Source organism: Neospora caninum, chromosome X, assembly GCF_000208865.1.
Source record: "Neospora caninum Liverpool complete genome, chromosome X".
NCBI lineage: Eukaryota > Apicomplexa > Conoidasida > Eucoccidiorida > Sarcocystidae > Neospora > Neospora caninum.
In genome coordinates, this window is record NC_018396.1 from 4167606 (window position 1) to 4194971 (window position 27366).

The following is a 27366-nucleotide window of genomic DNA, read 5'->3' on the forward strand; positions in this document are numbered from 1 at the left end:
ACCATGGAGGACGATGGGAGCCGTCTGGGGGTCCAACCCCTTTTCGTTCTCGTCAATCCACAGACGGGTGAGTTTCATTTCTCTCCTCCCTTCCTTTCCTGGGTCGTCTGTCTCTCAGACACACAAACAAAGGTGCCTCTCTTCTTCCGTTTTCCCTTTCTGTTTCTTTTCGGCTTCACTTTCCCCCGCTGTCTGTTGCACTTCTCAAGATTGCCGTCTGGACACATCGAGATATGCCCAGCCATCTATATCTCTATATACACATACATAGATGCAGAAACGTGCCTCAGATAATGCATGTGGGCGCAAGTGTAGGAGAACGTGCCTTCCCTCTCTGGAGATTTGTTCACTGCACTCTGTGTGTGCCGCAGGCTTCTTTCTCTGGATGGCGTGCTGCCTGGCAGTGCCTCGTCAGGTTCGAGACAGACAACTGCGTGTGTATCTCCGCGTGTCGCTGCATGCGAATTCCTAATGTGCTCTTCGAGTTTTTCTGTCTCTGCATGCAGGTCAAACAGTCGTCCCGGCTGCTTCTTTCCCGGCCCCGCTTCCCCGATCGTACCCAGTGTTCCCACCCGCCTTCGTGTCCTCCTCAGCGCGCCTCTCTCCTGTTCGAGGCGGGCGTCTCTCCAGAACATCCTTAGTTCCCTCTCTGTCTCCCGTGCGGTCTTTGTCGTCTGCGTCTTCCCGCTGTCCATGGAAAGACTCGGCAGGCGTCCCCGTCGCACGCCCTGGCCAATCTGTCTGGGTTCTCTATCACCGGCCTCAGCCGGCTTGTGGAGATATCTCTGTCTCTTCTAGCGAATCCTCTCCTCTCACAAACGCATCTTCCTCTCCTTCCTCTTCTTACTCTTCTTCATCTTCTTCCTGTTCATCTCCCTCTTCTGCTTCTTCTTCCTCTTCATCTTCCTCTTCGTCTTCCTCTTCATCTTCCTCTTCATCTTCTCTGTATAGCTTCCCTTTGACGGAAGGTGGAAGCGAGAACCGTGGCGGTGGCAGTCCGTCTCGGCGGACGCTGTTGGCTGCGGGCGAGGGCGTTTCGTCTCAGTCCTCGACGCCGGTTTCTTCGCACGCCTCGTCGGCTTTCTCTTCTCCGTGTTTGCCTGCGTCCTCCTTCGTGCCTCCCTTTCGTCGCGCCTCAGCCGCTTCCCCAACCTCGGCCCCGGCGCCCGCCCCCACAGCGCGGCAGCTTCTCTTTGCGCACCAGTGGCGCTTAAATCTGGCTGTTCTTCGAGAGGCTTTCGACGTTTCGTCGCTCTTCGCCTGTCTACCGGAGGGCGCCCGCGAGGCTTCTTCCAAGAACTCGCGTCCTTCTGCGCGGACGTCTTGCCTGTCCCCCGCCTCGCTCTCGCGCGTTGCACTGGCCGCGCAAAACGCTGCAGAGCGCAAAGGAGCCTCTCAGAAAGCTGCCGCCGTCGCCTCGCGAAGAGGGAGAACCAGGGGAGAAGACAAGCGAGAGAAGAAGGCGAGAGAAGATGAGGGAGAAGAAGCGGGAGACGAAGCGGGAGAAGATGAGGGAGAAGAAGCGGGAGAAGACGCGAGAGAGGAGGACAGGGACGCGAGAGTGGAGAGATTGATGAGGGTTTCGAGGAGAAAGGTGGCGATGAAGTACGCGTTTCTGTTGAACAGAAAACACGACAAAGAGGACGAGACGCGACGCAAAGATGCAGAACCTAAAGAGAACAGAGACGGGAACCGATCAGGAGAAGCCGCGTTCTTCCGAGAAGACAACGCGAGCGAGAGGGAAGAGAGAGAAGACGAGAGAGAACAAGAGAGAGAAGAACAGGGAGAAGACAAAGGGGAAGAAATGGAACTGCGAGAAAGAGAAAAGAAACAAAAAGCAGAGTTGTATCTGAGGCTGGAAGCATGGAATTGGGGTGCTCGTGCGAAGGAGCACCGAGACGTGCTTCGCAAAGTCCAGGCAGAGCTCGACGAATCTCTCCACCAGCAGCAGGTACGAAAGAAGGAAACTTTCCGGAACTTGTCGCCCCTCCCCACCGAAACCTGAATACATAGACTTTCACGCATCTGCTCTATCTGTACATCTACTGTTTGCACATATATGTATGTATTGTCTATCCGTATTTGTGCCTAAAACGTGTATATATAATGCCCATCTATATATACGTACACGTTGTGCCAACACATGTGTGCGAAGGATACAAGTACCCCGGTGAAAGTGTGTCGGCCGATGTATCGATTGTGAGGTGTTCCTGTTTGGATGTACCTGCGTAACTACACAGGAAAGTGGAACCCTTTCTTCAAACAGCACATCTGCCTATAAATAGTTATATTTGTATGTGTGCATGGACGTGTATGTAGATGTGCGTGTCCTTTCGTGCATGCGTGTGTTGAGCGAGATGTGGAATGTGGGGCTCGTTCGGCCGCAGATTGCCTTGGCGGAAACTCAGGGCTGTACGTACAGACTTCCCAAATTACTGTGGCGAGCGTTGGCGGAGGCGAAGGAGTACGAGCGGCTTTTTCAGTCGTTTTCGCTGGAGGAAGCTAACAAACTTTACGGTGAGTCGTTTGCTCTCTTTTGTCGTTGTCTTTCTCGGCTTTTCCGCTCCCTTCTTCCGCTCGGTCTCCCAGCGCGTCCTGCCGGCGCCTGCGTCGTTCGTTCGCTGCATGCTCCTTCTCTGCCTTCCGTTTTTACGTCGCAAGGGTCTCTCCCCGCCTTCTTCTTTTCGACACTGTTTCTCTGCGTCTTCCAGCTGCCGTTTGGCGCATGCAATCCGTCCTCTTCTCTGTCTCCTGTGCCTCCTCGCACTTCATCGGCGGCGCTGTCTCCTCCGTTTCGGCCCTCCGTCGCTTCTCCGTCGGTCCCTGCAGGTCGCCGAGACGTTTTTGCAGACTGGCAAATCGAGAACCAGCGGCTGCGGCGCGCCTTCCTCGCTCAGTTGCAGCACCAGAACGCGATGCTTCAGCGCGCACGCGCCGCCCCCGCGCCGCTGCCCCAGGGCGCCGCGCCGCCGCCGAAGCCTGGCGCAGAGGCCGAGAAACTCGCTTCTGGCCTGCGCGACGAGCTGTTGCCTGCGCAACACCCAAAAGACGCGAAACCGCGTGCGACTCGAGCACGAGACAGAGGCAGAGAGAAAGACGAAGAGGAAGTCGAAGAAGACAGAGAAGAACAGAGAGAAGAAGACGACGAAGACAGAGAAGAAAACGAAGAGGAAGGGGTGTCTCGAGGGAAGCAGCAGGGAGGAGAAGCTGCGCTCCGTGGCCGGCTGGAGGCTGCCAGGTAAAGGGGACTCTGAGGCGAGGAGAGAGTGGGGGTAGGGAGAACTGCGTGCAGGGTTAAGATTGCCGCTGCTGCAAATGGGGGCGAGAAAGGTTTTGTTGTCTTCACGTTGTTTCCTGTGTTTGTCGAGTTTTGCGGCTTTCTTCTCGTTTTCCTGTGCGCCCTTCTTCTGGCGGTGGCGCGTCTGTTCCCTCACGGAGTTCGGCCTCTCTCTTCTTCCGTGCTTGTGCAGACGACGGGAGGTCCGGCTGCGCTACCGCCAGGCGCGGTTGCGGCTCGCCATTGAAGAGGCGCTTCACGCTCTCCTGTACGCCTCTTCGTCTCCTTCTTCCTCGTCTTCTCCATCCTCGCGTCGTGGGAATCTGGCGAAGAGCGGAGGTGAAGGGCAAGTGAGAAAGGGGTCTAGAGAAGGAGCAGCGTTGCTTCTTCGCAGACTGCTCGCCAACCTAGAGGATTCTCGGTCTCGGTCCCGAGACGGCGAACCCGAGGGGGGAGACTCCGACGCCTCGCCCGCCGCGTCGGCGAATTTCGCCGCCTCTCCCGGCTGCGCTTCCGCGGCTCATTGCTCCCACGGCCGACCTGGAAAGGAGGCGCAGGTAGGCGCGCTGCCTCGCCTTCTCACCTCTGCACAGTGTGCGTCCCCATGCGGAGGCAAGGCAGAAGGCCAGCCGGAAGACGGAACGGCAAGTGGCGAAGAGGAAGACAACGACTGCAGCGACGACGAGAAGCTGGGTGGAAACCAAGATGCAGGCCGGGAAAAGAGCAGCGAGGAAGCCGCAGAGAGGTCCGAAGGCGGAGCCTGCGGGGAGGCACATGCCTCGACTGGGTCTACCATGTGCTCGAGACGGAGAGAGCGAGGAGGCGAGCGACGCGAGAGAGACGGCGAGGGAGGACAGAAGAGGGGACCTGTCTCTCCGGTTTCCTCTGGCCGGCGGAAGAGGCGAAGAGAGGAGGGCGAGGCGAACGGAAGGTGCGAACGGGGTGCGTCGCCTGACAGAAAGGCAGTGCTCGAGGCCCCGCGCCGTGGAGGAGACGGCGTCGGCGCGGGCTCGAGAAGAGGGCGCGGACGCGAAGCCGAGGCGGCGCCGAAGCAGGAAGAGACAGGGAGCGAGGTGAAGGCTGACTCGTACGCGTGTTTGGAAAGAAGACGAAGTGAAGAGAGGACAAGCCTGTTCGGTGGAGCCCCGGACGGCGCCCCGCGCCGAGCACCGGAGAGGCTGAGGAAGGAGGGTTCCGACGAAGCGACGCAGAAGCCAGAGGAAGAAGACCCGACGTTGATGCTGATGCTGATGAGTGAAGAAGAGAGACGGCCTCGGCGGAGCGTAAGCCACAGCAGCTCTTGCCCCTTGGAGAACGGGTCTCGGCCCGATTGGGCAAAGTCGCTCTTGCCGTCGCCTTCCCGGCCATCGTTCTCGTTTGCATCTTCCTCGTCGCTGGGTCTCGCGAGCCGCGCGCTCGCGCCTTCGCAGACACGCGAGCATCCAGGCGGGCACAACCCTCCGCGGGTGTCTCCCGCGGAGCCTCCCTTCTCCGCCTCGCCCCTCCGCGGGAGCGACCGAGCCCTCAAAGCAGAGTCCGAAGAAAACGGCGAGGGCGAGGAAAACGATTCAGGAGAGAAGAACGATTCAGGAGAGAAGACCGATTCAGGAGAGAAGGACCGGAAAGTGGATGACCGACGTCAGGGTGGTGTAGACCCACAGTTGAGGAGAGGACGGCGAGGAAAGCAGCGAGAAGAGAAGCGCGAGACTGTGCACACGCACCGAGGCACCGATGCGAATCCCAATGACGCCAGCGGTCTGCATGCGTCGCTTGATGCGACGCCCACCGAAGAGAAGGAAGAGGAAGCGGATTTGGAGGCGAGACGCGAACACGCTGAAGGCACCGAAGACACCGGAGACGGGGAGAGTCGCGCACTCGAGAAAGAGCAGCGGGGAGCCTCGACTTGCTTGAAACCCTGTGCGCGAGACAGAGAGGCGAGCGGGGTCGAGCGCGGCGACAGTGGTGAGGCCCTGAGAGAAGGCAGTGCAGAGGAATTTGGAGAAGAGAGCGCAGGCGCTTCCAGCGACGGTCTCAGATCTTCGCAGAGCACTGGAGAACCGAGCAAGACCCCAGATGCGTCCAATCGACACAGCAACGACGCGTCGTCGGCTTCGTGCTTCGCGTCAGCCCACGAGCACGTGGCAGGCGCCGAGGGGAGAGAAAGCCCGCGCGAAGCGTACGAGGACGCCGTGCAAGTGGACCAATTCGGGAAATACGCAGCGCTCTTGAAGAGCTGGGAAACCGTGATGGGCGAAGCTGTGCCGGCGCAGCTCCTCTGGCTCGACGAGACCCGACCTGACCGACCGTGAGACCAAGAGACAGCGCGGGGACTCCACCAGCGATTCACGCACATTGAAGTTGACCTGTTTTGAGGAAGGGGAAGAGAGAGAGGGGGAGAGAAGGCAGAGGACAAAACACCTTTCGAGGCCGACCACTGAGAGACTGAGGGCGATCGCATAGGATGGGCCCCGACTCAGGCATGTGTGTCCCTTAGACGAAATCAACAAACGAAATCAACAGAGACGGACTAGCGGCGCTTCTGAACATTCCGACGATCCAGTGGGGGCCGAGTCGTGTGTGGCGCGTAAATCTTCTCAGGGAAAAAGTCGGTTTTTTTCACCTGACCACCTGACGAGCAAGGCAGAGGAACCGGGGGCCCAGAACAGGCAACCTGCGGGAGACCGCTTCGACTCGTGTTTTTGCACGCACATGCGGGTCTTCCGCTTTTCTGTCTGCGATTGCCCGAAAGAGGTCTTTTGTTTTCTGTTTCCTTTGTGCGGCGTCTCCTGCAGCGTGCGCCCGCCAAGCCAAGACTCGTACAGAGACGGCAGCCTCTTCATCGAATGCTTGCACGTCGAGGTGCGTTGCTGCTCGTCAAAGAAAAGTGGTGTCTCGTCTCGCCGCCTCTGCATGAATTTGACGCTTCGGGGTTCCCTCTGGTTGGTCCCTTGTTCTTCCTTTTCGTCTTCTGTGGGCGTGTTTGGAGCCAGCGAGCCCACGGGGCTCGCCACTCTTCGCTTCTGTCTCCTGTTTGTCTCTTCCTCCTGTGCCTCTGGCGCCGCTGCATTGGCTCTCTTTCTTTCTTCTCTCGCCTTTTCTCTCTTTTCTTCGCTTCGTGTCTTCTCCGTCCCCTGCGTCTGAGTCAGCTTTACCCCACGTTGTCTCGTTCTCCCCTTCTTTTTGTTCTCAGTCGAACTTCTTTCGCTTGCTCCACCGGTGCTTCGCTGCATGCGGCGCAGCAGGAGGCCGCGGCCGCGCTTTGCCTCCTGAGCGTCTGCAGGCCTTCCGTGGGCAGATTCTCGAGGTAGGAAAACGAACGGCACGGGACAGAGTCCCCCTTTTCGCTCCTTAAAGCTCCGGAAGGAAGGCGCGCGTCGCAAGGAAAACGAGACTGAAGAAGATTTTGTTCAGGGAAGAGACGTAACGAGGGAAAGAGATAAAGCGAAAGAGACTCGAGAGGGAGAGGGATAGAAAGAGAAAAGACACAACGCAGAGAGGCGCAGAAGGAGAAAGAGAAGGGGGGAGAGAAGGAAAGGGGAAAACGACAGAAAGCGGGGAGATTGCGAGCGTGGCGCTGTTGACCCAGGAGACGGCTCGTGAGGGATAACCTTCTCGTTTGCGAATTCCGCGAACAGCGTCGCTTTGATTTGTCGCGACAAGCGTCTCCTCTCTGTGCCGTGAGAGTGACAGTGGAACAAGGCAAAAAAGAGACTGTCATTTCGACGGAGGACGGCGAGAGGTGGAGAGAGCGGCGCCCACGAAGGCGGGAAGAGATTGCATGGGAGAGAGGACTGACTCGATTCTCTCGTTTTCCACACGCAGTCTCTATGCCGCCGCGGCCTTCGCGACCGTCTGCTTTCCCATCGGAAGGCAACGCGGTTTCTCAAGGAGGGACGTTTCGTCGAGAGCCGGGAAAAGAGCGGTTCACGCGAAGCACACAAGCCCGGAGAAGGTCGGACGTCTGGTTCGAGAGCAAAGATATGCTGGGGCAGGACGGGAGAAAAGAGCGCAGCTGGCCACAGAGTGGAAAGGCGCTCGGGAGAAAGGGACCAGAAGCACGTGAACAAATCGTCTCCGCATGTTGCTGAGGCTTAACTCAAAGGCGTTGCCAGCGGGGAGGCGCTTAGAGGAAGAGAAGTGTGTTGTTGAACGACACGAGAGAGAAGTGGATGTCTGTTTTTGTCAGGAGAATGCCGAGCTCTACACGATGAAGAAACAGCTGGATGCGAGTCGGTACCGCCTGATGAAACAAACGAAACTTTTCCTTGCTCAGGTGCGAAAACCGCTCGTCCTCGTGGGCTTTCCGACTCCTTTCGGCTGTCGAATCCCTCATTGTCGGGTTGCGTCTGTTGTCTTCGTTCTTTCTTCTGCTTTTCCGTGCATGCCTTCCTCTCAGTTCTCACCTTGTCGCCTGTCTGTGTTCTTCTCGGCGCACCTCGGCACTTTCTTTCCGCCCCGCGTCTCTCCCGGTTTGCGCCCTGCGCGTTCCGAGTGGGCTTTTCTCCGTGCGTTCTTCGGGCCTACAGGCGAACTCTCAATTCAGCAACTTCCATCAATTAAAGAGAGGATACCGACTCTTAAATCTCCTCGGCAAAGGAGGCTTCGCCGAAGTCTGGGAGGTACACCGCAGAAACGCCTTCGCCCTCAGCTCCTCGCTGCTAGAGCGACCAGTCGACATATCTGTATACGTGTCTACCTCTCTTGGTCTCTCTTAGCGCTATCGTTGTACGCCTACGTTTCTGTATCTGCCTGTATATCTCGTTTGCCCCTTTCGGCTCTGCCTCTTGCGATGGCGTCTCTCTACCTGTCTCTCTGTTTCTCTCGGGCGTTAGATGCTCCCGATGCGAGATAGAGGCCTGACGGCGTTCCACGCGTGCCTGCGTGCCGAGGTGCTCCAAAGTTCTTGCGTCTAGACACGGCAAGAGACCGGGAGACTCGCAGCCACAGACCATTTCTCGCTCCACGTTTTTCAAAAGTGCTTCTGCCTTTTCTTTCCACTTTTTTCAGGTTTTCGACCCGTTGACGTGCGACGTCCTGGCCGCCAAGCTTCACGTCTTGTCTTCCGTCGAAAAGGAGAGCGCGCGGTGGCACATTGTGAAGCGAGTTCAAAACGAGATCGAAATCCACAAAGACATTCTTCCTCACCCTCACGTAGGATTCGTCTTTCCTGTTTTTCGTGCGGCACTGCTCTCTTTATGCCCCTCCGTGTCGCTTTTCCCGCGTCCCTTCGTCTCGGGCTCGGCGTCGGCCGATGTCCTCTCTCTCCCAGTCCTGCAGCCGTGATCCCGTCGCCCATCTCCCTTCTCTTTTCATTTCCCACCTTTTCTCCCGCCTTCTCGTCTTCGAATCCCTCTGCGTAGCCCTGGAACGCGCGCAGCGGCTGCAGGGGTCTATGGTCTCTCTCTTTCGCGTCTGAGCGCTCTCTTCTCCTTCTTCGCCCGCTGGGCTCTGCTCCGTGCATGTCCGCGTGCACCCGCGTTGTGCGCGCATGTGCAGTCGAGCTGTTTGTCTGATTCTGGACTTTTTGCTCTCTTCCGCAGATCGTGGAAATGAAGGCATGTTTTGAGATGGGAAACGACGTCCTCGCCAGCATCCTCGAGTTCTGTGAAGGTCAGTGCGGCTGTTTTTTTCTCGTACTGAAGCCAACAGAGGTCGATTGCCCCGCCGACGCCAAGGCACTCACACACGTCTTCTCCTCCCTTTCTTCTCCCGTTTTTCTCTTTTGTTCTGTCGCCCCCTTTCTTCTCTCCCCTCGTTTCTTATTTCCTCTTCCTGGGCCTTTTGTTTCCTCGGTCCTCGCGTACGTTCGCACTCGAGCCGCGTCGGCCTGTGCCGTCTTCTTTTCTCGCCGCTCTCTCCTGTTCCACGCTGTCTTTCTTCTGTCTTTTGTCTCCGTCTTCGCCGTCGTGCTAACCGTTTCTCCAGAATTGCCTTTTAGTGAATGAGAGTGCGGAAGGCGCTTCACATCTCGTTCGGCAGAGTCTGTGCATTTCGCCTTTTTCCCAGGTGGCGACGTGGACCATTTCCTGAAACTCACCGGCACCCTTCGGGAGTCCCTCGCCGCCGAGTGGACACGCCAGATTCTAGAGTGAGTCAAAAAGACGAATCGCAAAATAAGACGTTTCGCAAATGCCTGTGCAGTCAGAGAGCTTTACCTCTATCTATCTGTCTATCTATCTACGCAGGCAAGTATACACTTATAGAAATATATGGCAGTATGCGTGGACACTTGTTTTCTAGTTCTAGAGACGATACACGGAAACGGAGGAGAGCGAAGAAGCGCAAAAGCAATGCGCCTGCGTTTCATTTCTTCGTCGATCAAAGAAAAAGCAAAGAGAGAGCGCAGAGCGATGGACACACGGAGACGGTAGGGCCGTGCCTGTTTCGGTTTTTCGCAGAGCGCTTCTCTACCTGAAAAGGCAGCCTGTCGGGGTGATTCACCATCTGGTAAGTTCCGTCTGTTCTGTTTCTTTTCTTTTGAATACCAAACGCGCGACTTTCATCACAACTCTTGACGCATGAACAAATACATGGGCACATATTCATGCATTTCTCTACAAATGCACAAATATACATGTATATATATATGTATCTATCTATCTATCTATCTATATATATATATATATATGTATTCCTGACGAATAGGTTCAACTGTGTAGCGTTGACTTGCGGCGTTTGGGTCAGTGGAGCTGTCCAAATTCTTCTTCTCTCTGTTTTTTTTCTCTTTCTCTCTCGTTTCCGTTGTCTCGCTTCTCTTTCTGGTTTGCTGCTGTCTTCTCGCTTCGCCCTGTTTTTGTTGGAGCTATTTCCTGCGCCTCTCGCCTCGTTGCTGTTTCCCTTTCTCGGTCTTCCTCTGCAGAGTGTACCCTTGCCTGGTCCCCTCCCTGTTTGGTTTTCTCACCTTTTTTTCTCTAGCTCGTCCCCTGTGTTGTGCAGGACATCAAGCCTGGCAACGTTCTGTTGCAGCGGGGGAAGTGCAAACTGGCGGATTTCGGTCTGTCGCGAGTTGTGCCGCGCGGCGCTGAACAGGGCGCGCCCGAGGCCGTTTGGGAGGGCGGAGGCACACTCTGGTACCAGCCGCCCGAGTGTCTCATCTTCCAGCGCCGGCGCCATATGAAGCGAAACTGTGCGCCCGACGCGGGACGAAAGGCCCCGCCGAAGCCGGCGTCGCGGAGCCAGGCGTCCTCGCTGGGCGAGCTCCGGAGGCCTCGACGGGGCTCGCGGCCCGCCGACGCTCGCGAGGCCGCCCCGAAGAACGCGCGGAGACGCGGTGAAGAGGCGCGAATCCGCGAAGACGAAGAGCGAGAGCGAAAAGCGAGTCTGCTGGCGCTAGCAGACACAGACCTGGAAGCCTTCTTCCGAGCTCTCCCCGTCGTCCGCTATGTTCCTCTCGATGATAAGGTCAGCCCCGAGTTCGACGCGACGGGAGAAAATGCAACGCGTCTAGCCCCCCTGTTTCATCTCCGAAATGCCGTCGGACTCCATGAGTCCCTTTCCTCCCGCAACAGCCTCTTCGCTCTCTCGTGCTCTCTCGACTGTGTCTGCTTTTCTACTCCGCACTTTCGCCCTCTGTCGCTCTGTGCCGCGCCCATATCAGATGTGAGTGCTTGTCTCTGTGCGTTCCATCCCCATTTCGTTTCCTCGCTCTTCTTCGCGGCTGCCGCGTGCCTTCCGTCCCCACACCGTTGCTTCCTGGATCTCTCTTGGCTCTTCGTTCCTCTTTTCAGATCGACATCTGGGCAGTGGGATGCATCCTCTACGAAATGTTGTTCAACAAGTGAGGCGACGTCTTGCGAGGTGGAGACGCGACCTCGCGCCGGAGGACTTTCTCTCCGGCGTTTCGATGCCCGACGAAACCGCGAGGGGGGACCGAATCCCGGTCGACTGCTTTCTCAGGGATTCGAGAACACTCAGAGCAGATTTGAGTCCGATCCGCGCGCCCAGCGAGGGGGCCAGCGTGGTGCTCGTTTTCGGAACGCCCTCGATTTTGAAATTTCTGCATGCTCTCCCTTCCAGCGTTCTCTTGGGTGGGGGGGACCACACGAGCCAGCCTTCCCAAGGCTCTTGATGCGGCCTTTGCATGTGAAAAGACACACACAGGTAAAGCCTCGGTAGCATCCGGGCAGACGCCTTCTCGATTCGCTTTGGGCGAACTCTTGACTCTCTTTGCTCTGCAGACGCCCGTTTGGACCTTCACCTGCTCAAAACACCACAGACCCCACACGTAAGGAGACAGATGTCCCTCTTGCGAGGACGCAGTTTTCGTTCCCTCTTTTTCCGGGCTGCGACGCGTGTCTCGCTCTTCTCGCTCCCACTTCTGAAAGGCTTCTCAGTGTGCACACATGCTTAGACCTATGCATGTAAATATATATATGTTAATATATACTGAGGGAGAGAAAGGAAAGGGCGTACACGGAGAGAAGAGATGCAGATTGTCATCGTAGAGTTGACCAGTCCCTACAGAGCTGGGTGGATCCATCGCTTCAAGTACGCCTGCATCTCTTGTCCCATGCAAAATAATTTATGTATATATATATATATATATGTATATATATATGTATGTGTATATATATATATATATATACATATATATACGTATATAGGTGCAAATATATATAGACAAGTCTACTTGGCCTCTTGCGCTGTTCACATCCTTTCGGCGTGTGCTTTGAAGCTTCTTTTTCCTGAGTTGTCACGATGCGAAAAATGCCTACAAGGGAGAGGCTCCGCTGGACTGTCCGAACGGCCTGGTGCGTCCCGTTCACCCTTTCGCTTTTCCCTCCTTTGTTTCTCGCACGCACGCGCACTTTTTCCCTTTCATTTCTTTTCGCGTTTTCTCGTTCTTTCTCTCGGCTTCTCAGTTGCACTTATTCGCGACGCCTTTCGCGGCCCAGAGTTCCCAGGCCGCCCCGCAAACAGAGAGGCTCCGAAGAAAAGAAGAAAAATCCAAGAGGCTGCCGACGGCGAAAACAACGAAAAGGCTTCCAGTTCTCACGACGGTGATGAGAAACTCGAACAGTCAGAGGAGTGCCTCGTAAGTCAAACACACAGCTGCACAGCTACCTGTCACTTGTCTATCTGTATCCATCGATATGCACGTATCTGTGTGTCTGTCTATGACATTTCTGTATATCCGTATCTCTCTAACTACATCCATTTACATCTGAATCTGTCTGCATCCTTCTATCTCTCAATACCGATATCTATCAACACGCATATATATGTATATATATCAGATGCCACGGGGAATAAACGCGGTTATGTGTATCCGTAAGTGGATAGCGAGATGCATACATGTAAATGTGTGTGTATATATATATATATATACGAGATGCGAAGAAGAATAAGCAAGACGGCGGTATGTAAAGACAACCGGCGGCAGACGGAAGGGTGCGGCACCCCAGGATTCGCGTTTAGATGACGCGCAAGTTTGGGGCGGTCTATGCAGGAAGACCAGAGGCAGTGAGAGTTGACAGAGGAAAAGCTTTGGCGTCTTCGTCTATAAGCCGGTGCCGGAGGGCGTTGGCCGATATTGTGGGGTCTGAGTGTGTTCGTGCGCGTTTCTTTCTTTCGCTGGTGTCTTCTTGTGCTTTCCCGCAGGATCTGCTGGCGCGGCTGCTCTCGTATGACCCAGCCGGGAGGCCGACAATTGAAGAGGCTCTTGATCACCCTTTCTTTGCGCAGCAAGGAGGGGACTTGAGAGAGGACGAATCCTCTGCCAGCAAGGATCCTGCAAGCGCAGTGATCTTCGCGGAGCTTGACGCGCGCGTTCGCGCCTTGGAAAAACAGACGATCACGGGCGCACTCGACAGAGAAGACGAAGAAGAAGAACGGTATCTGAAAGAGGGCCTGGCAGTGAGGCACAAACTCTGAGGCGCAACGAGGCCAGGAAGCCTCTCCGCACAGCATAGCAGGCGATGAAAATGCGGTGCGAGTGCCGACAGGAACCGGACAAAGAAGGAAACAGGCGAGTATCATGTACAATGCAGTTCTCGTTTCTCCGTTTCTACCCTCTTTTTGGGTGGCTCTTTCTCCTTTTCCCTCTCTCCCTGCTGCTCTAGAGGTCAACTCGACTCCAGAGTCGTAACGTGAGATGCGCCATTCCCTTTTTTCTCACGAGATTCAGGTAATTCGTTTTCTTGCTCGTGCCTCTTGCGCGCTTCATTTCGCACATTTCAACCGTCATGACACTGGAGCCTTCGTTCTCTGTCTCCTGTGGAGAATTTCTTCTCTCTCGATTTCGCTCTCCTCCTCTGACGCCGACAGGCACGGGAAAAACCAGCTCTTCGTAAAGAGCAGTCTCCGTCCTTTTACAGAGGCCCACGCTCTGCCGCGCTCCATGCCTTTATAGTTCCTGCGCACAGACAGCCCAGCATTTCAGACCTAGACAAAAACCCCGTTTCCACTCTTTCAGAAATCTGGCTTCTTCCCGATACAGGACTTCTCAAGGCGCAGGCGGGCAGCGACGTCCACTGTTCACACAGATGCATACGCATATCTTCCTTAGATATAAAAAGTACATATACATCTATGCAAATGATATGTACATAGATGCACGCATAGGCCCACCACTTATAATATATATATATATATATATATATATGGATACACCTGTATGCGTGTCCATACCCGCACGTTTTTGCTCTCCGGACACTTGAATCACTTGCTTTTTCAAGCGCAGAGGCATCCGCTTGCCAAAAAAACACGCGAACGCGAATCACGCATTCTAAAGAGAACTACGCGATCGATCAGACTACCTCGCCACAGACATATATGGATCTACATATCGATGCATTTACATGTGCATATATATATATATATATATATATATATATATATATACCGATTGAAATGTATGTTTCTCGTCTTTGGCTGTTTACGTGATTGGATATTCTGGCATCGGTGTGTGTTGTGAGATTGAGGATCACGGCCGTTAACATGGATTTTCACAGCCACAGCGCGGAAAACCGCATACGCGGGTTTCCTCCCCCCGTGTGCTTCTGTTGAGGGGACGTACGTCGTGTGTGAAAGTGCCAAACTCAGGCCGGCGAACGGAGACACCTTCCAGAGTGCCTTTCTATTCGGCCTTTCTTTTCCGTTGGCGGGTGAAGGCTCCTCGGCAGACAAGCGCTTTTGCACGCAGATGATGCGCGATCGGTCACACGGCACACCGTGCCTGTTCCCCCGTTCTCTCGGCTGACACGAGGCGGAGACACACTCACCGGCCTCGGCCAGCGCGCCTCGTCTCTTCAGGAACGTCATCTCCCGGCAAAAACTTCGAGAGCGCGGCAACGTGCGACTTCTCTGCGTGTGTGGACAGCAACACGAACAATGCATCTCTTGCCGCGCTACACCTAACTTGCGAGTTCAGTCGTCAAGCGGTGACCTCACTGTAAACGCCAGGGGAGAATGCCTCTTCTCCTGTAAAAGGAAATCGGTAGACCCGTGAGTAGGCACATTCCCGCCGACGTGTACACACCTGCATGCGCGCTCCTTTCACGTGTATGCGACTGCTGCTCCGTTTCCTCGTTTGTGGGATTGACGCCGCCCCAGATCTAATTGTCTCTCGCAGGTTCGGTCGAATGCCCCGTCGTTCGTTCATAGATCACACGGCTCGCGGTACCGTCACAGCTCTTTGTACCGGCCGGGGGCGTTCGGCAAAAACCAAAAGATGGAACATGTAGCCGCGCCTGCGGAGGGAAGAGAACCTTTCGCTCGCGGCACGGCCCCCTTGTCACGCTGCTTGAGTGCGCAAGAGCGCTGTGGATGTTGTGTTTTTTTGTGGTATCGCTGTCCTTTTCAGGCGCAAGAGAGCACCCCGTTCCGTGTTTGTGCGCCTCCGAGACAATCTCCCCGCTGAGCAATCGCAGCCTCCGGGCTGCATTCGCGTCACAAAAGACAATTTGAGGCGACCTTTGCAGGACCGCAAGACAGGATCGCCCCTATCTGGGACTCTCTTCCACCAGACCGCTGCCCATGAAGCCGTCTGTCAGGGCACTTTTCCGGAAAAACTCCACGCAGGCACCTTGCCGCGCGCACACTCACGAAACACAAGCATGCACGCCAACAACGGGAATCACAAGACGCTCGTTTCCGCGTCCACGACCTGTGTGCATATGGGCCACGATTGGTTTTTATTTGCACGCCCCGTGACACAGGGCGCAGAGGCCCAGAGTTCCTTCGTAGATTTCGAACCATTCACATAGTTTCTACTGTACAGGTTCTTCGTTTTGGTAAGGGTGTCCAAATGCTCCCACCTGTGTCGGTCGAGAGACTAGACTCGTTTCCATATTCCCTTTTGTCGCGGTTGGCGCTGCAACGACGGCCCTCCTTGGAACCGCCACTCCTTTTACGCATGTCTCCTCGTGTTGCTTCGCACGCCCCACTTCGTGGAGCCCACTCGAAGACGCGTCTCTCAGCTAAAAGACCAGGTTCAGCTCGGCCGGCTCTCCGAGGGTCTGCTGTCTGTTTTTCTCTCTTGGGTGTCTGCCACACGGGAGGATCCGCCTCGACGCCGCCACATAGTCCCTCGCCTGTGTGTGCCATTCGCGCACACGCAAACAGCCCGCCGCGCGTTCGCCATAAACTCCGTCTCCCCTCCGTGTCCCCGTCTCATCCGCCGTCGCACCGGCCTCACAGAGACATGCCATGTCGCCTCGCCTCCGACCGCGAGACTCCTCGCTTCTGTCCTCTGCCTTCGCGGGTGAAGGTTAGGTGTGGGCGCCGGTTTGCCTTCGGAGACCGAAATCGGGCGGCGCCGCATCCGTTTCTTCGTTCGCTGTCTCGGCTCATTCGGCTGCGTTTTCCGCGCGCTCTTCCTCTTCGCCGAACAGCCACCTGAAGAACCAGTGGCGCTCCGGTTTCGCCGACCCACTTTTCCGCACTTCGGGGGGGGCCGTTTTCCCAGAGTCTGCGACGGCCTCGCCGCCTTCGAGGCCCGCGAAGAAGGCCTTCAGGTGGGGGTGCTCGTCCGCCGTCGTCGCCTGCTCGACGATGCTCGACTGGAGATCCATGCCTCCGCTCTGACCGATCCCCGCGTTAGGGTCGAGCGGCGCCGGGGCCTCCTCGCTGCGCTTCCGCATCGTCTCCAGCATCTTCCTGCGCCACTTTGCGGCCGCCTCCTTCGTCAGCTGTCCTGGGCTCTTGGTGGGCTCAGACTTGCGAATCGCCGGACGCGACCCCGGCTGCACGCGAACCACGAGCTCAGAGCCCTTGACTGGGCCTTCGCGGCTCGCCCTAGTCGACCCCTCGTCCGAGCTCCCGTCCCGCTGACTCGCCGAGACAGACGGCTCCGCACCGCGCGCGCCAGCCTGCGCAACGGGTCCGACATGCTTCTCAGTCTTCTTTGCGAGCGCAGGCGCGTCAGGCTTCAGCGCCTGGAGCTCCTCGTTGGTGAGCGCCGCGTCGACAGCCACGACCAGCGAGACTGTCGCGCGAGGCCCCGCCTCCTCAGCCGCAGCTGACGGTCCCTTCTTTCCCGAGCCGCTGCGCGCCTGCGGGCGCTTCCCGATTGTGTCGAAGAAGGCCCGCACAGGCTCCGCGCCGTCCGGCCACGCATGCAGCTGTCTCCCGCGAACCACGTGCGCGCCTGTCTCGGAGCACGACGCAGCGTCTGCCGGATCTTCGCTCGACGCAGAGTCCGACGGGCCGTGCGCACGCAGTCCCCTCGGCCTCTCTGGCCTCATCAGCGCTTCGAGCTTTTCCAAGACCGCCGCGGTCCCCCTCGAGACGCCTGTGCTGGTTCCTTCACCTGAGCCCGCCGACGCATGGAGACTCCGCGTGGAGGTTGCGGGCGAGGCCTCCGGACGGCCTTGCAGGCAAGGTTCCTTCTGCGGCGCCGGAGACGCGGCGCTGGCCGCAGCTGCGTCTGAGCACGGCGACTGCTCCGATGGCGACGCAAGGAATTGGGACAGGGGCGTGGTGAGGGCGGCGCCGGAGAGGGGCGGTCCCGTCCCGCAGCCGCGGTAGGCGGTGAGGCGGTAGGAGCGGTGATCGGCGACGCAGACTTTCAGGTGTAGAAGCGAACCCCCTGCGCCGCCGAGCCAGGGCGCGCCGACGATGAGGCTTTCGAGCACGTCGGCGGCCGTGATCCCCGCAGGCAGGTGGGAGTAGAGCCGGCGAAACGCCGTCGGCATCGTGTTGCAGACCAGCGTGAGGGAGAGAACAAAGCTCTCCGACTCTGGAAAAAACAGGAAGGCCCAGGTCAACACAAGAGGTCAGGCCTCCACCCGCGAAACCCGACAAACGAATGGACAGCGACAGAGCGAAAGACGGAGGCAACGAGAGACAACGAGGCGAGAAGCGACCTTGGGTTCTGGAATGAAGAGCGAGGACGGCGCCGGCGCAGGAAACACGTGAAAGCCGAGACACGGGACATGGGAAAAACGCGACGGATGAGGACACGACTGCACAGCACAAGGCCGGCCAGAACAGGGGAGAGGAAGCGGCGGAACACGGAGGGACAGAGAAAGGAGATCAAAGGGGAGAGAAGGCTCGGTAGAGAGACACGCGAAACCAACAAAAAAGACAAGAGAGACAGAGAAACGAGAGGAGGCACAACAGGGAGGGGAGCACGGACGGCTCTGAGATTTACCGTAGTCTTCTTCTTCAACCAGGCCTCTGGAGGCAGCTACCCAGGAGAGAAATCCCTCCAGCCACGCGCCGGGTTTCGGCTTGTCGTCGGAGCCCGCGAGCGGCGCACTGGTTTGGCTTGGCCATTCCTCGCCGGCGTCTGCTTGGCGCTTGTCAGAAAGGCCGTTTCGCAGCCCCGCAGACAGACCCGCGAACCGCTGGGCGCGCTTCCGCGCAGTTCCCCGCGCTCTCGGCGCGTGGTGCGGAGACACTGCGGGAGAAGCGTCTTCTGAAGACGCAGCCGCGAAGAGGAGCGGCGAGGGAGGCGCCGTGCCGATTCCCCTCGCAGCGAGCGACGCGTTCAGAGAGACAAACGCGGCGGGGAAGAGGAGGACCGAGGAAGAGACAGGCGCTCCCGCAGGCCACGCGAGACAGTTCTCAGCGACGCGCAACAGCGACGGGGAAGACAGGAGAGACAGGACAAAGATCACGAGGGCTGTCAGAAAGTGAAGCGACAACCGACGGCGCCGAAAGCATGGAGAAGGCGGAGAAGAAGACAGCAAAGGCGATACGGAAGACCGAGAGGAACGCGACGGGACGGAGCCCGAGAGAAAGGGAGACGAGAACCGCGCGGGAGACAGCGTCGCGGGCGGTTCAGGAGACAGCAGCGGAAATAGAGATCCAGCTCTGTGTTTCTTGCTTGTGCCACTAAGGCCGTGGCGCAGGCCTCTCATCGCGCACAAGCGAGAGAAAGGTGCTTTCGCTTCCTTAACAAGAACTGACGACTGACGTCTCGCTGTCTCGACAGACAAAGATGACGGCGTTAACTCGCAACTCTTAGCAGAAACGCATGCGTTTTCCTCTTCACTGTCCGCCCACACCGTCTCCGTTCCGCCGCGGGGGCGTCTCCCGCCGGTCAGCTGCACGCTATCCCCTAAATCCGCCATGGTCGCGTCCTTCCATTCTCTCTTTCGCATTGAATGCTCTGTGTGGCCTCGAACAAGGACCGCCGTTTCTTTCGAAAACTGAGAAAATTCGTTTTCACCTCTGAACCAGGAAGGCCGTCCTTTCCCTCTCACGAAGCAAGCGCTGGCGTTTCCACGGCCAAAGAAAAAACTTTCAAATCGACCTGGCTCTCTGCTCTCTTCCTCACCTTTTCCCGCTTGCAGAAAAGGCGAATGGTTTCAGGTGTCTGAGCAGACGGGGCTTCCTGCGCCCATTTCCGTGTCACAAAACCAACTCTTGGAATTCGAAATTCGAGGTTCCGTCACAGATGCGATTCGGCGGAGATTCCACTGCGCAACACCCGCCTTGCGCGCACTCACACCGTTTGCCTTCTCTCCTTGAGACTGGCAGGCGGCAGACGAACCTATACGAAAAAGTCTGTATATATGTACCTATCCTTTCACGGAGCGTCCACGCACATTCAGGGACGGAGCAGAAAGACACATAACGGTGCGTATACACACATGGACAGAGAATGTCTGTGGGTTCGTGCGTCAGCGCGCGCAGTGCAGCTCTGTCTTCGCTCCCAGACGAGGTCTTGCACGCGCGTAGAGACTTCCCATCAGGAGACACCCCCAAGACGTCGTCAGGCAAGTGAGAACACTTGACGGACGGTGAGAGCACCGATGCAGAGTCGGAGAAGGATTCGTAAACAGCCAAGACACCGAACTTCGGGCGACGAAGTCAACCAAAGTGGATAACAGGAAATGAGCCTGTCGAGAATGCGCAATTGCAAATAAAAAGGGCAAACGCTCTCTCTCTCTCTGAGAAATCGCCCACGCACAGATGAAGTACCTTTCCCCAAAAGAGAGCTAATGCAGGCGACCCACAGGCGCGTCCGAATTTCGCACGTGAAGGTCCCTACGCGTCTCAACACCGCGATCTGCAAGCACATGCAATGACGTATCTGTATACGCATACGAATAAGTACATATATATGTATATATTTATGCCTACGTACAAATATAGGCTCTGTAAATGCGCTCCAGGAACGGGTACGGAGCATGTCCGTCCAGAAGCGAAGCGGCAAGGCATGGGAAGACCTGAAACGCGTCCCCGACTGAGGAGCAGTGAACGGGGCGCCAGCGCAGCAGAATCTTGGGAACGTGTTCGAGCCCCCAACCGGAAAGCCGCCGTTTCTGAAGACCACGTCTCCTTAGCAGTCCAGAAACGGCGCGGACACAGAGGGAACGCTTTCCCACTCAGTGCCCAAAAGACAGAGGGGGAAAGGCGCAAACGAGGCGCAAAACCCGGCTGCCTCCGACGCACGGACGGCTGCAGGCACGGAAGCGCGAGTGACGGTCATGGCTGTTGAGTGTAAGCTGCACATACACCTGAGAGAGTCTAGCAAATTCGAGGTCACAGAAAGGGATCGAAGGAGTCGTTTTACTGGCGAAGACCGAGGCGGAAAAGCAGCCGCAGACGCGTCCGCCTCGTCTCCCTCGCTGCCCTAGCAGGAAACCGTCTTGAGGGAAGGTAGAAGGGCAGGAAAAAGTTGTCTGAGTGTCTCGCGACCAGCGAAACACGCGTATGGCTTTCGTTCGCCGCACAAAAAGTTCAGGAAAAACGCGAAATTCCAACTTTTTTTCAGCGCAGCGCGACGGCGCACGCAGGACGCGAAAAGTCTCACGGAAGCGAGGCCAGTGGAGGGTCTGCGCGCGAGCGGAAAGATGGCATATTGGAGCGAGCGCCGTGGCGCACACCTGCGGAACCTTTCTCGCGGTCCCCTCGCACTCGAAACTTTTGGGAAGACCTCGGGGGAACTCTCTCCCTTTGAGCCTCCTCGACAGACAGCCCATGCAACTGAGTGCGCGAAACACTGCACTGCAAAAAGACAAACGTAGATCTCCTTTCCTCCTCGATACCCGCAGGCAGCCGCGATTTCGATCGACTGCTGTGCGCGCGCGCGCGGATCGTTTCCCTTCACATCTCTCACTTTCGCCTCTCGTCCAAGTTCTTTGCATCTCCCCACACGTAGAAATCCAGTTGGGAATCGCCACAGAAGTACGAAAAAGACTACAAGGCGCGGTTCACTCGCAGCTGGGCAGGTCGTTAAACATCTCTGCGAGCCTCGACCGCTATTTCCTCAACGGCCTGCGAACCTGCCGAACCTGCACAGGGGCTCTTCTCGCACGAAAAGTCGGCGGGTCTCAGCGGCTCCTCTCAGCGCGAGATTCGTCAGCGCAGGAGAAACCGCGAGGGACTGCGAGAACTGCACACTCGTTTTGTGGACGCGCCTTCTCTCTCGAGCGGCGACCGGAAGGACGGGGCCCGTGCCTTGCGGCCTCAAAGTGCACTTCGCGAGCGCACCTCACGGCAGGAAAACCAGAAAGGAAGGGCGCTTGCCTTAGTGAAGATTTGGAAACCTTCTGTCGCAACGTAGGGTACACTCCGAAACAGACAGAGAGTCTTGCTTGCGAGGAGTGCTCGGGTCGGGGGTGGTTCGCCAAGCCTTCCTCCGAGAGCTACGCGACAAAAAGCCAGGTGGTGAATCCAAAACGAGAACTGCGTGACAATCGAAGAGAGGAGGTTCGCCGTCGGCGGAGACAGGACACACAGAAGATTGTGGGGGAGGTCGAGGCAGATCCAGAAAACGGCGTTCCAAACTCTCCGAAATTCGTGTCGTAGCATCTCGTGCATGTTGACGGTCTGGGAGGTAAACCCTTTGACTGGACACACAGCTACCTCGATTAGCGCGCTCCCAGCGTAGGGGGGGGGCCGGGTCTTGATGTTCCCCGAGACGTTGGCGGTAGAAGGCGCAACTCAGTCTCTTTGCGCCTTTGCTTTGCCGGGTATTTTTGCCTCGCTACACCGCCTTCTGGACTTCGAATCCCATACCGAGGTTCGCGAGAGCGCTCGGTGTGTACGTACACCCACCACGGGAACAACGGCAGACACCCCCGCGTACCAGCAGAAAAGGAACCGCCGGACGGTCACCACAGTTCGTGCATGCCGAGCCCCTGACTGTTTTCTCCTTCACACTGGAACTGTGCACCAAATTCGCCGCTTTTCCATCTTCTTGCCACACAGGCTCCTGGTGAGCGGGCGACACGGGTTTGACGTACGAAACCCGAGTCCTCCGCCTCGGGTTTCGCAACGCGGAAGGAAACTCCCGTACACGTCCTTTTGTCACATTTTCGCCCTTGACAATTCGAACCCGCGAATCTTTTTTGACCAGAGATCGGAGAGACAGGGAAACCGCTCAGATGCCGCTTGTGTACATCGCTTCTGCCTCACTCAAATCTTGCGCGTTCGTCTCTCTTCTTCCGTCTCTGCCGCGAGTTCGAGGCGTGCGGTTCTTTTCTCCAGCACTGCGGCGTGTTTTTTGGCGGTTTTGTCCCTCCGATTAAAGACGCGAGGCGGCGACGACACTCAGGCTGGGCATGCCAAGCGCAACCTCTCTGCTGTATGCCCGGGGACGCGTTGTTTCTCCTCACTTTTCGCTCCGCGGGAACCACGGAGCCTGAGGCGCTGTCCCTGTCCTCCAAAAAGGCTCCTTGTTCTCTCTCTCTCCTTTCTTACTTCCGTCTCGTCCAGGATGCCTGACGAGCCTCTTGACAGACCAGAGGCGGAGGCTCGCCTCGACGAGAGGCCGGTAAGCCGGAGGCAAAGCGAGGATTCCTCAGCTGGGCCCGACGGAGACACAGTGTCTCCTTTGTCTGCTCGCGGGCGGGGAAGGTGTCACTCCGGCGGACGCCGCCAGAAATCCTCACCCAGGAAGCGCCCCGTCTCTTGTGCTTTCCCGTCTTCGTCGAGTCCATCTTCGTCTCCCTCTCTGTCTTCTTTCCCCTCCTCTCTCGTCTCCGCCTCTGGGGCGGAGGCGTCTCCGCATCCGTTGTCTCCCGAGCCCCGCAGGGTCAGACGCAGCAAGCAAGTTGGAACCTCGCCTTCCCCTCTTGCGCTCGAAAATGACGCGAAGTCGCAACTGATTTCCCCTGGAGAGCGGGCGGGGGATGCCGCCGCGCACGAGGGAGGCAGGCGCTGGCCGAAGCGACAGAAGCCGTCGTCGTCTTCCGCCTTCGCCCCGCTGGCGTCCGGAGGTCCAACAGCGCTTGCTGCAGGAAAGGGGCGAAGGAGCCGCAGCGGGCGTGGGGCGGAGCCGCATGGAGAGGAAGCGGGGGAAGGGGGAGGTGACACCGGGGGAAGCGCCAAGGACGGGGAGACCGAGGAAACACCCGCCGACCGCGCCAGGCGAGAGAAGAAAGTTTCCCGCGCACCTGCGTCAGCCAGCAGCGCCCGGCGACGGCCTGCCTCGACGCCGGTCTGTTCTTCGCCCGGCTCTTTCTTTGAAGAAAGGGAACTCCTTGATCGAACCTACCACCCCCGAGCATGCGATGCGCCCTGGTACCACGCTCGCTGGCCCTCGGGGGCGCCTTTGCCGCCGTGCTTCTCTTCCTCGGAGAAGGCGAAAGAGGCCTGGGAAGTCTTCTTCGCGCAGTGGCTGTCAGCCACGTTCGCGTGCCGACCTGGATGCGAGGAGAGAGGCAGAAGCGCGGGAGACGGCGGGCTCGGCCCTTTCGCTGCCTCGGAATCCCCTTTTTCCGATTCAGGATTTCTGCCGCTGGCAGCGAGGGCGGGAGAGCACCAAGACCTGGCGAAGGAACGGAGCCGCCTGGAGTGTGGAGAATGCATGCGCGAGGGAGCGATTCGGGGCCGCCGCCTGACGCCAGACGCGGCCCGAGTCGGCGCGACGCCCAGCGACATTCGCAGCCTGTTCAATTGTCTCCTGTACGGCCATCCAGAGGGTCTGTTTGAGCAGCGCGGGGCTGGGTTTGGATACGCACGAAGGAAGAGAAGACGAACCGAAGATCGCGCTGCCGAAGGTGGGGAAGGCCGTTGGGTGTCTTCTGTGACGTGCGAGCCGTCTTGGCCTGCAGAGGTCCAGAAAAAACTGGAAGGGGAACACGAGACGAAGGAAGACGCAGAGGTGGACGAGGGAGCACAGGAGAATGCCGACCCGCAGTCTCTGACTCCGTGTCGCCTCTTCTTCTCTCCCGCCCCACCACCGCCGCCAGCACCCAGGCGAAGACAACCTGAGAGCCTGGCTGTGCGGAATCAGCGACTGTATGGCGCTCGGGACGGCGCCGAGCTCCTCCAGGCGTACAGACACCTGGCGGCTGCGGCGGAGGCAGGCAGAACTCGAGAGGCAAGGGAAGACGCACCCGTGGACTCGAGCCTCCGATCTAGCGAGACGAATGCCACAGGCGAACCTGAGGGGAGACAGAGAAGCCGAGAAGAGAGGAAGAGAGAACGAAGCCAGGAAGGACCGCAGAAAACGGCAGCGGAGCACCAGGCTCTAGCCGCCTCGTTAGAAGCTCCCCAGGGGAAAGCGGAAGGGAGACGCGATCGCGGGAGGAACAGCTCCGCTGCTGGTGAAGAGCCAGGCGGCCAAGAGGGGAAAAGAGAGACGAAGCAGCGGCTGGGCGACAAAGGCTCAAGCGACTCCCGAAGGCGATGGGACATGGCCCTCCAAGTGCTGTCGAAACTGAAAATGGGGCATAGTTGCGAAGCGATTTTCCTCGGACTCGGAGACCTCTCTTTCGTCAGTCGAAAGAAATTATTCTTCCGGCGCCATTTTGATTTCCGCTGGACCTCGAAGAAGAAGCTGGCTCACGCAGCTGGGGCTGTTTCCGGGACGCCCGAGACAAGCGCGGGGCAGCCCTCAGCTGAGTCCCTCGCGTCGGGCTCGACCGACGGCAAAGGGCCCGGAGAGACACCTTCAGGCCCGTTGGGCTCAACTGGCCCGCAGCAGAACGCAAGTGCTGGGGTTGCGGATGCGACTCTGAAGAAGTCGAGCGGGCTGGAGAAGCAAGGTCGACGTGGCAAAGGCAGGAAGGAAGAAGAGAAGCGTGCGGCATCTTCTCTTCCTCCTGCGAAGAGGCCGAAGAGAGCGCCTGGGGGCGGGCGGGGTGGCGAGGCGACAGAATCTGCGCTGTGGAACGTCCTGGCAGATCCGGACGACTCTCAGTCTCTCTTCCTCACTTCCTGGCCGTCTCTCTCGCCTCACAGAGAGGACCGGGATGCATGCGTTTCGGGGGACAGCCAGATATCGGTGGAGAGAAGAGGCGAGCGCGCGGACCAGGCAGCTGAGGAGAGGGACGTGGGGACTGCAGGCGACTGCGGGGGGATGGCAACGCAAATAGGCCGTCAAGCGACCGCCGGCCCGTGTTCGCTCCCGCCTCGCCCCTACCGGCCCTTGTGTCTTCTGTCTCTTCTTCAGCGGTCCCGTGCGGTGCGCCGGGCGCGCTTTCTTCGATACCTTCTCGAGCAAATGGAACCCAGCTCCCCGTCGCTCCTTCATCAGCTTCTCCTGAAGGGACAGCTTCGGGTGAAGTGTGACCACGACTCGGACCGACGCGTCGAATTTGACCGACATGTCTCCTGGCTGCTCTCGCGCCTTCCCGGTGACCCTCAGGTTCTCCGCTACGCCTGGTGGGGGCGGGGGGGGTCTCCGGGGCTCCAACGAGGCCTGCAAATTTCGCAGAGAAGAGGCGACCTGGCGCTCCAGTGGATCGCCTTCCCACCGCTGAATTCGCCCCCGTCGCTCTATCCGACGTCGACGGGAAACGCCGGGCTGGCTCGCAGCCTGTCCTGGGGATGCGCCCCCACGCCCGCCCAGACAGCCGACCGGCGCGTTGGGCTCCAGACGCGAGACGAGCTCAGAGACAGCCTCGGCGACGCGAGCGCTGTCGGCGCCGCCGTCGCGGCCGCGGCTGCCGGGGCCCTGAACGGCTCGGCCCCGGGCGCGCGGTGGGGCGGCGGCCTTCTTCCGGGTTCCACAGTCGACCCACGGATCCGGAGTGCTTCAGGCGCGCTGGGCGACAGAGAAGGGACAGAGACAGGTAAGCGTGCCAGAGAGGGAACAGCCAGGCGATTTGAGACCACGCTGCGTGAAGTTCACACGAAGGAAAACCTGAAGCTGGTGCAAGTTTCGCGTGGCTCTCGTGTTTTCGGTTCTTCACTTCGCCTCGATGGGAGAGACGCCTCGTAGAAAAGCTCGGCCGCCTACAAACCCGAACAAGCACTCCCATCGCTTGCATTTCGTGGCCAGCTTTTCTGAGCGAGCTGGCGGGAGCGGCGACCAAAGCCCTTCTGGTTTTTTTCTTCTCTTTCTGTTTTGCGTCCGTCTTTCCTGTGTTTTTGGTCACAAGACTCCTCTCTTCGCGTGTGGCGTGGATTTCCGCGGGGCATGTGGGACCGGTGGTGTCGCTGTCCGCGTGTCTCCGTTTTCCGTAGGGAAAGGTGGAACTGGGTCTGGGACAAGCGGCGCCGCCGCGCTGGGTTCCGCGACCGCGGTCGGGCCGTTCGCGACAGGGCTCCAAGGCGGGGGGGCGGTTCTGGGGGCTTCCCAGCGCCAGCTCCTCTCGCTCTTCCGGCGCGTCTGCCCTGCCGACATTCTTTATCGAGGCCTGGCGACAGGGAGCGTCTCTCTCTCGTGGCCAACCGCGACAGAACTCCAGGTTCTGCGCTTGCCTGAACTCCTTCTAGATCAGCAGGTGCGCCCCTTTCCGTAGAGCAAGCAACTGCATAAGGATGCGCGTGCCTGCTCTTTCTCGCCCACTGGTGCGCAGTCGTAACTGAAAGAGTCGTCAACCAGGTGCCTCTCAATCTCGCTCATCTGATTCAGCCGCTCTCGTTTCTCTGTGTTGCACCAAACTGACAGATCGACGAGAAGACACGCGACGCAGGGTCACTGACATCCCCGTGTAGCCCAGCGTGTCTGTGTGGCGCTCCAGTTCGAACAGTGCGCTTCTAGGGGGTGTGCTTGCCTCGCTTCGTTCAGCCGCGGACCCCCTTTTTTCGAATCCGGTCTGAAGGGTAGTCGTATCCAGTATGCGAGGTACTAGGGTGTCTGTTTATTCGATTTGAGTTGTCCAGTTCTGGATCGCGGATCATTTGTAGCTGTGGACATCGGCGTGGCACACCGAAAAGAATTGACGGCGAAGGGCGGCATCTCTTGCGTCGCTCCGCGCCCCTGTTCTGCCCGTGTGTGTTCAGGTGATGCGACTGGGAGACGCGTTTGTTTGGTCCTTCGAGGGTTGGGTGTCGAACCTCGTTGCCGTGGCCCCGTTCCTGTGTGTCTACACACCGCATCGCCGGACGCAAATTGGGATCAAAAAGCGACTCGGCGTTCGCCAACTCCCCAATGCTCTCCTGACGAAGGGGTCCCCGCCGCCCGCGGATTTCGACGAGGCCAACCACGGCGCCATCGGCAGTCGCCTCCCGTCCACTGCGTCGTCTCTCTCGCCTCCTCCAGCTTTTCCAGATGCGGGCGGGAGCTCCTCAGCGCGGGACCACGGAGCGGGACCGGGCCGAAAGCGCGAGCGAAAGGGAAGAGAGAAGTGAGAGCGAGATCCAGCAACAGCATGCAGGGCCCTGAGTGCATCGTTTCGCTTCAAATGGTCGGGTGGGGTGACTGCGACAACAAAGAAGAACCTCCTGCATGCGTCCATTCACACAAAAATGGATATAAGGAGCCGTCTCGGCACGCACAAAGCTGCGAGAGGGAGACT

At 58.2% G+C, this 27366-nt stretch overlaps 3 protein-coding genes across 3 annotated transcripts; 2 read left to right on the forward strand and 1 right to left on the reverse strand.

The window, feature by feature from the left end:
* Nucleotides 1-3: 3 nt before the first annotated feature.
* Nucleotides 4-13150, forward strand: NCLIV_049660 (MGC53542 protein, related; the record flags this gene model as incomplete). The annotated part of the gene is made up of 18 exons (XM_003884518.1): nucleotides 4-67; nucleotides 711-1951; nucleotides 2388-2517; nucleotides 2830-3238; nucleotides 3471-5582; nucleotides 6070-6136; nucleotides 6468-6581; nucleotides 7464-7550; nucleotides 7804-7896; nucleotides 8285-8428; nucleotides 8818-8887; nucleotides 9284-9365; nucleotides 9676-9724; nucleotides 10214-10678; nucleotides 11005-11054; nucleotides 11455-11501; nucleotides 12139-12311; nucleotides 12878-13150. The coding sequence occupies 18 exons, from the start codon at nucleotides 4-6 to the stop codon at nucleotides 13148-13150; spliced, it is 5670 nt and encodes a 1889-aa protein (XP_003884567.1).
* Nucleotides 13151-16065: 2915 nt separating this feature from the next.
* NCLIV_049670 (conserved hypothetical protein) lies at nucleotides 16066-18582 on the reverse strand (the record flags this gene model as incomplete). Its single annotated transcript, XM_003884519.1, has 2 exons — nucleotides 16066-17456; nucleotides 17871-18582. 2 exons carry the CDS (start codon nucleotides 18580-18582, stop codon nucleotides 16066-16068), a joined length of 2103 nt encoding a protein of 700 aa, XP_003884568.1.
* Nucleotides 18583-22391: 3809 nt separating this feature from the next.
* NCLIV_049680 (conserved hypothetical protein) lies at nucleotides 22392-27199 on the forward strand (the record flags this gene model as incomplete). Its single annotated transcript, XM_003884520.1, has 3 exons — nucleotides 22392-25695; nucleotides 26090-26349; nucleotides 26852-27199. 3 exons carry the CDS (start codon nucleotides 22392-22394, stop codon nucleotides 27197-27199), a joined length of 3912 nt encoding a protein of 1303 aa, XP_003884569.1.
* Nucleotides 27200-27366: the final 167 nt, after the last annotated feature.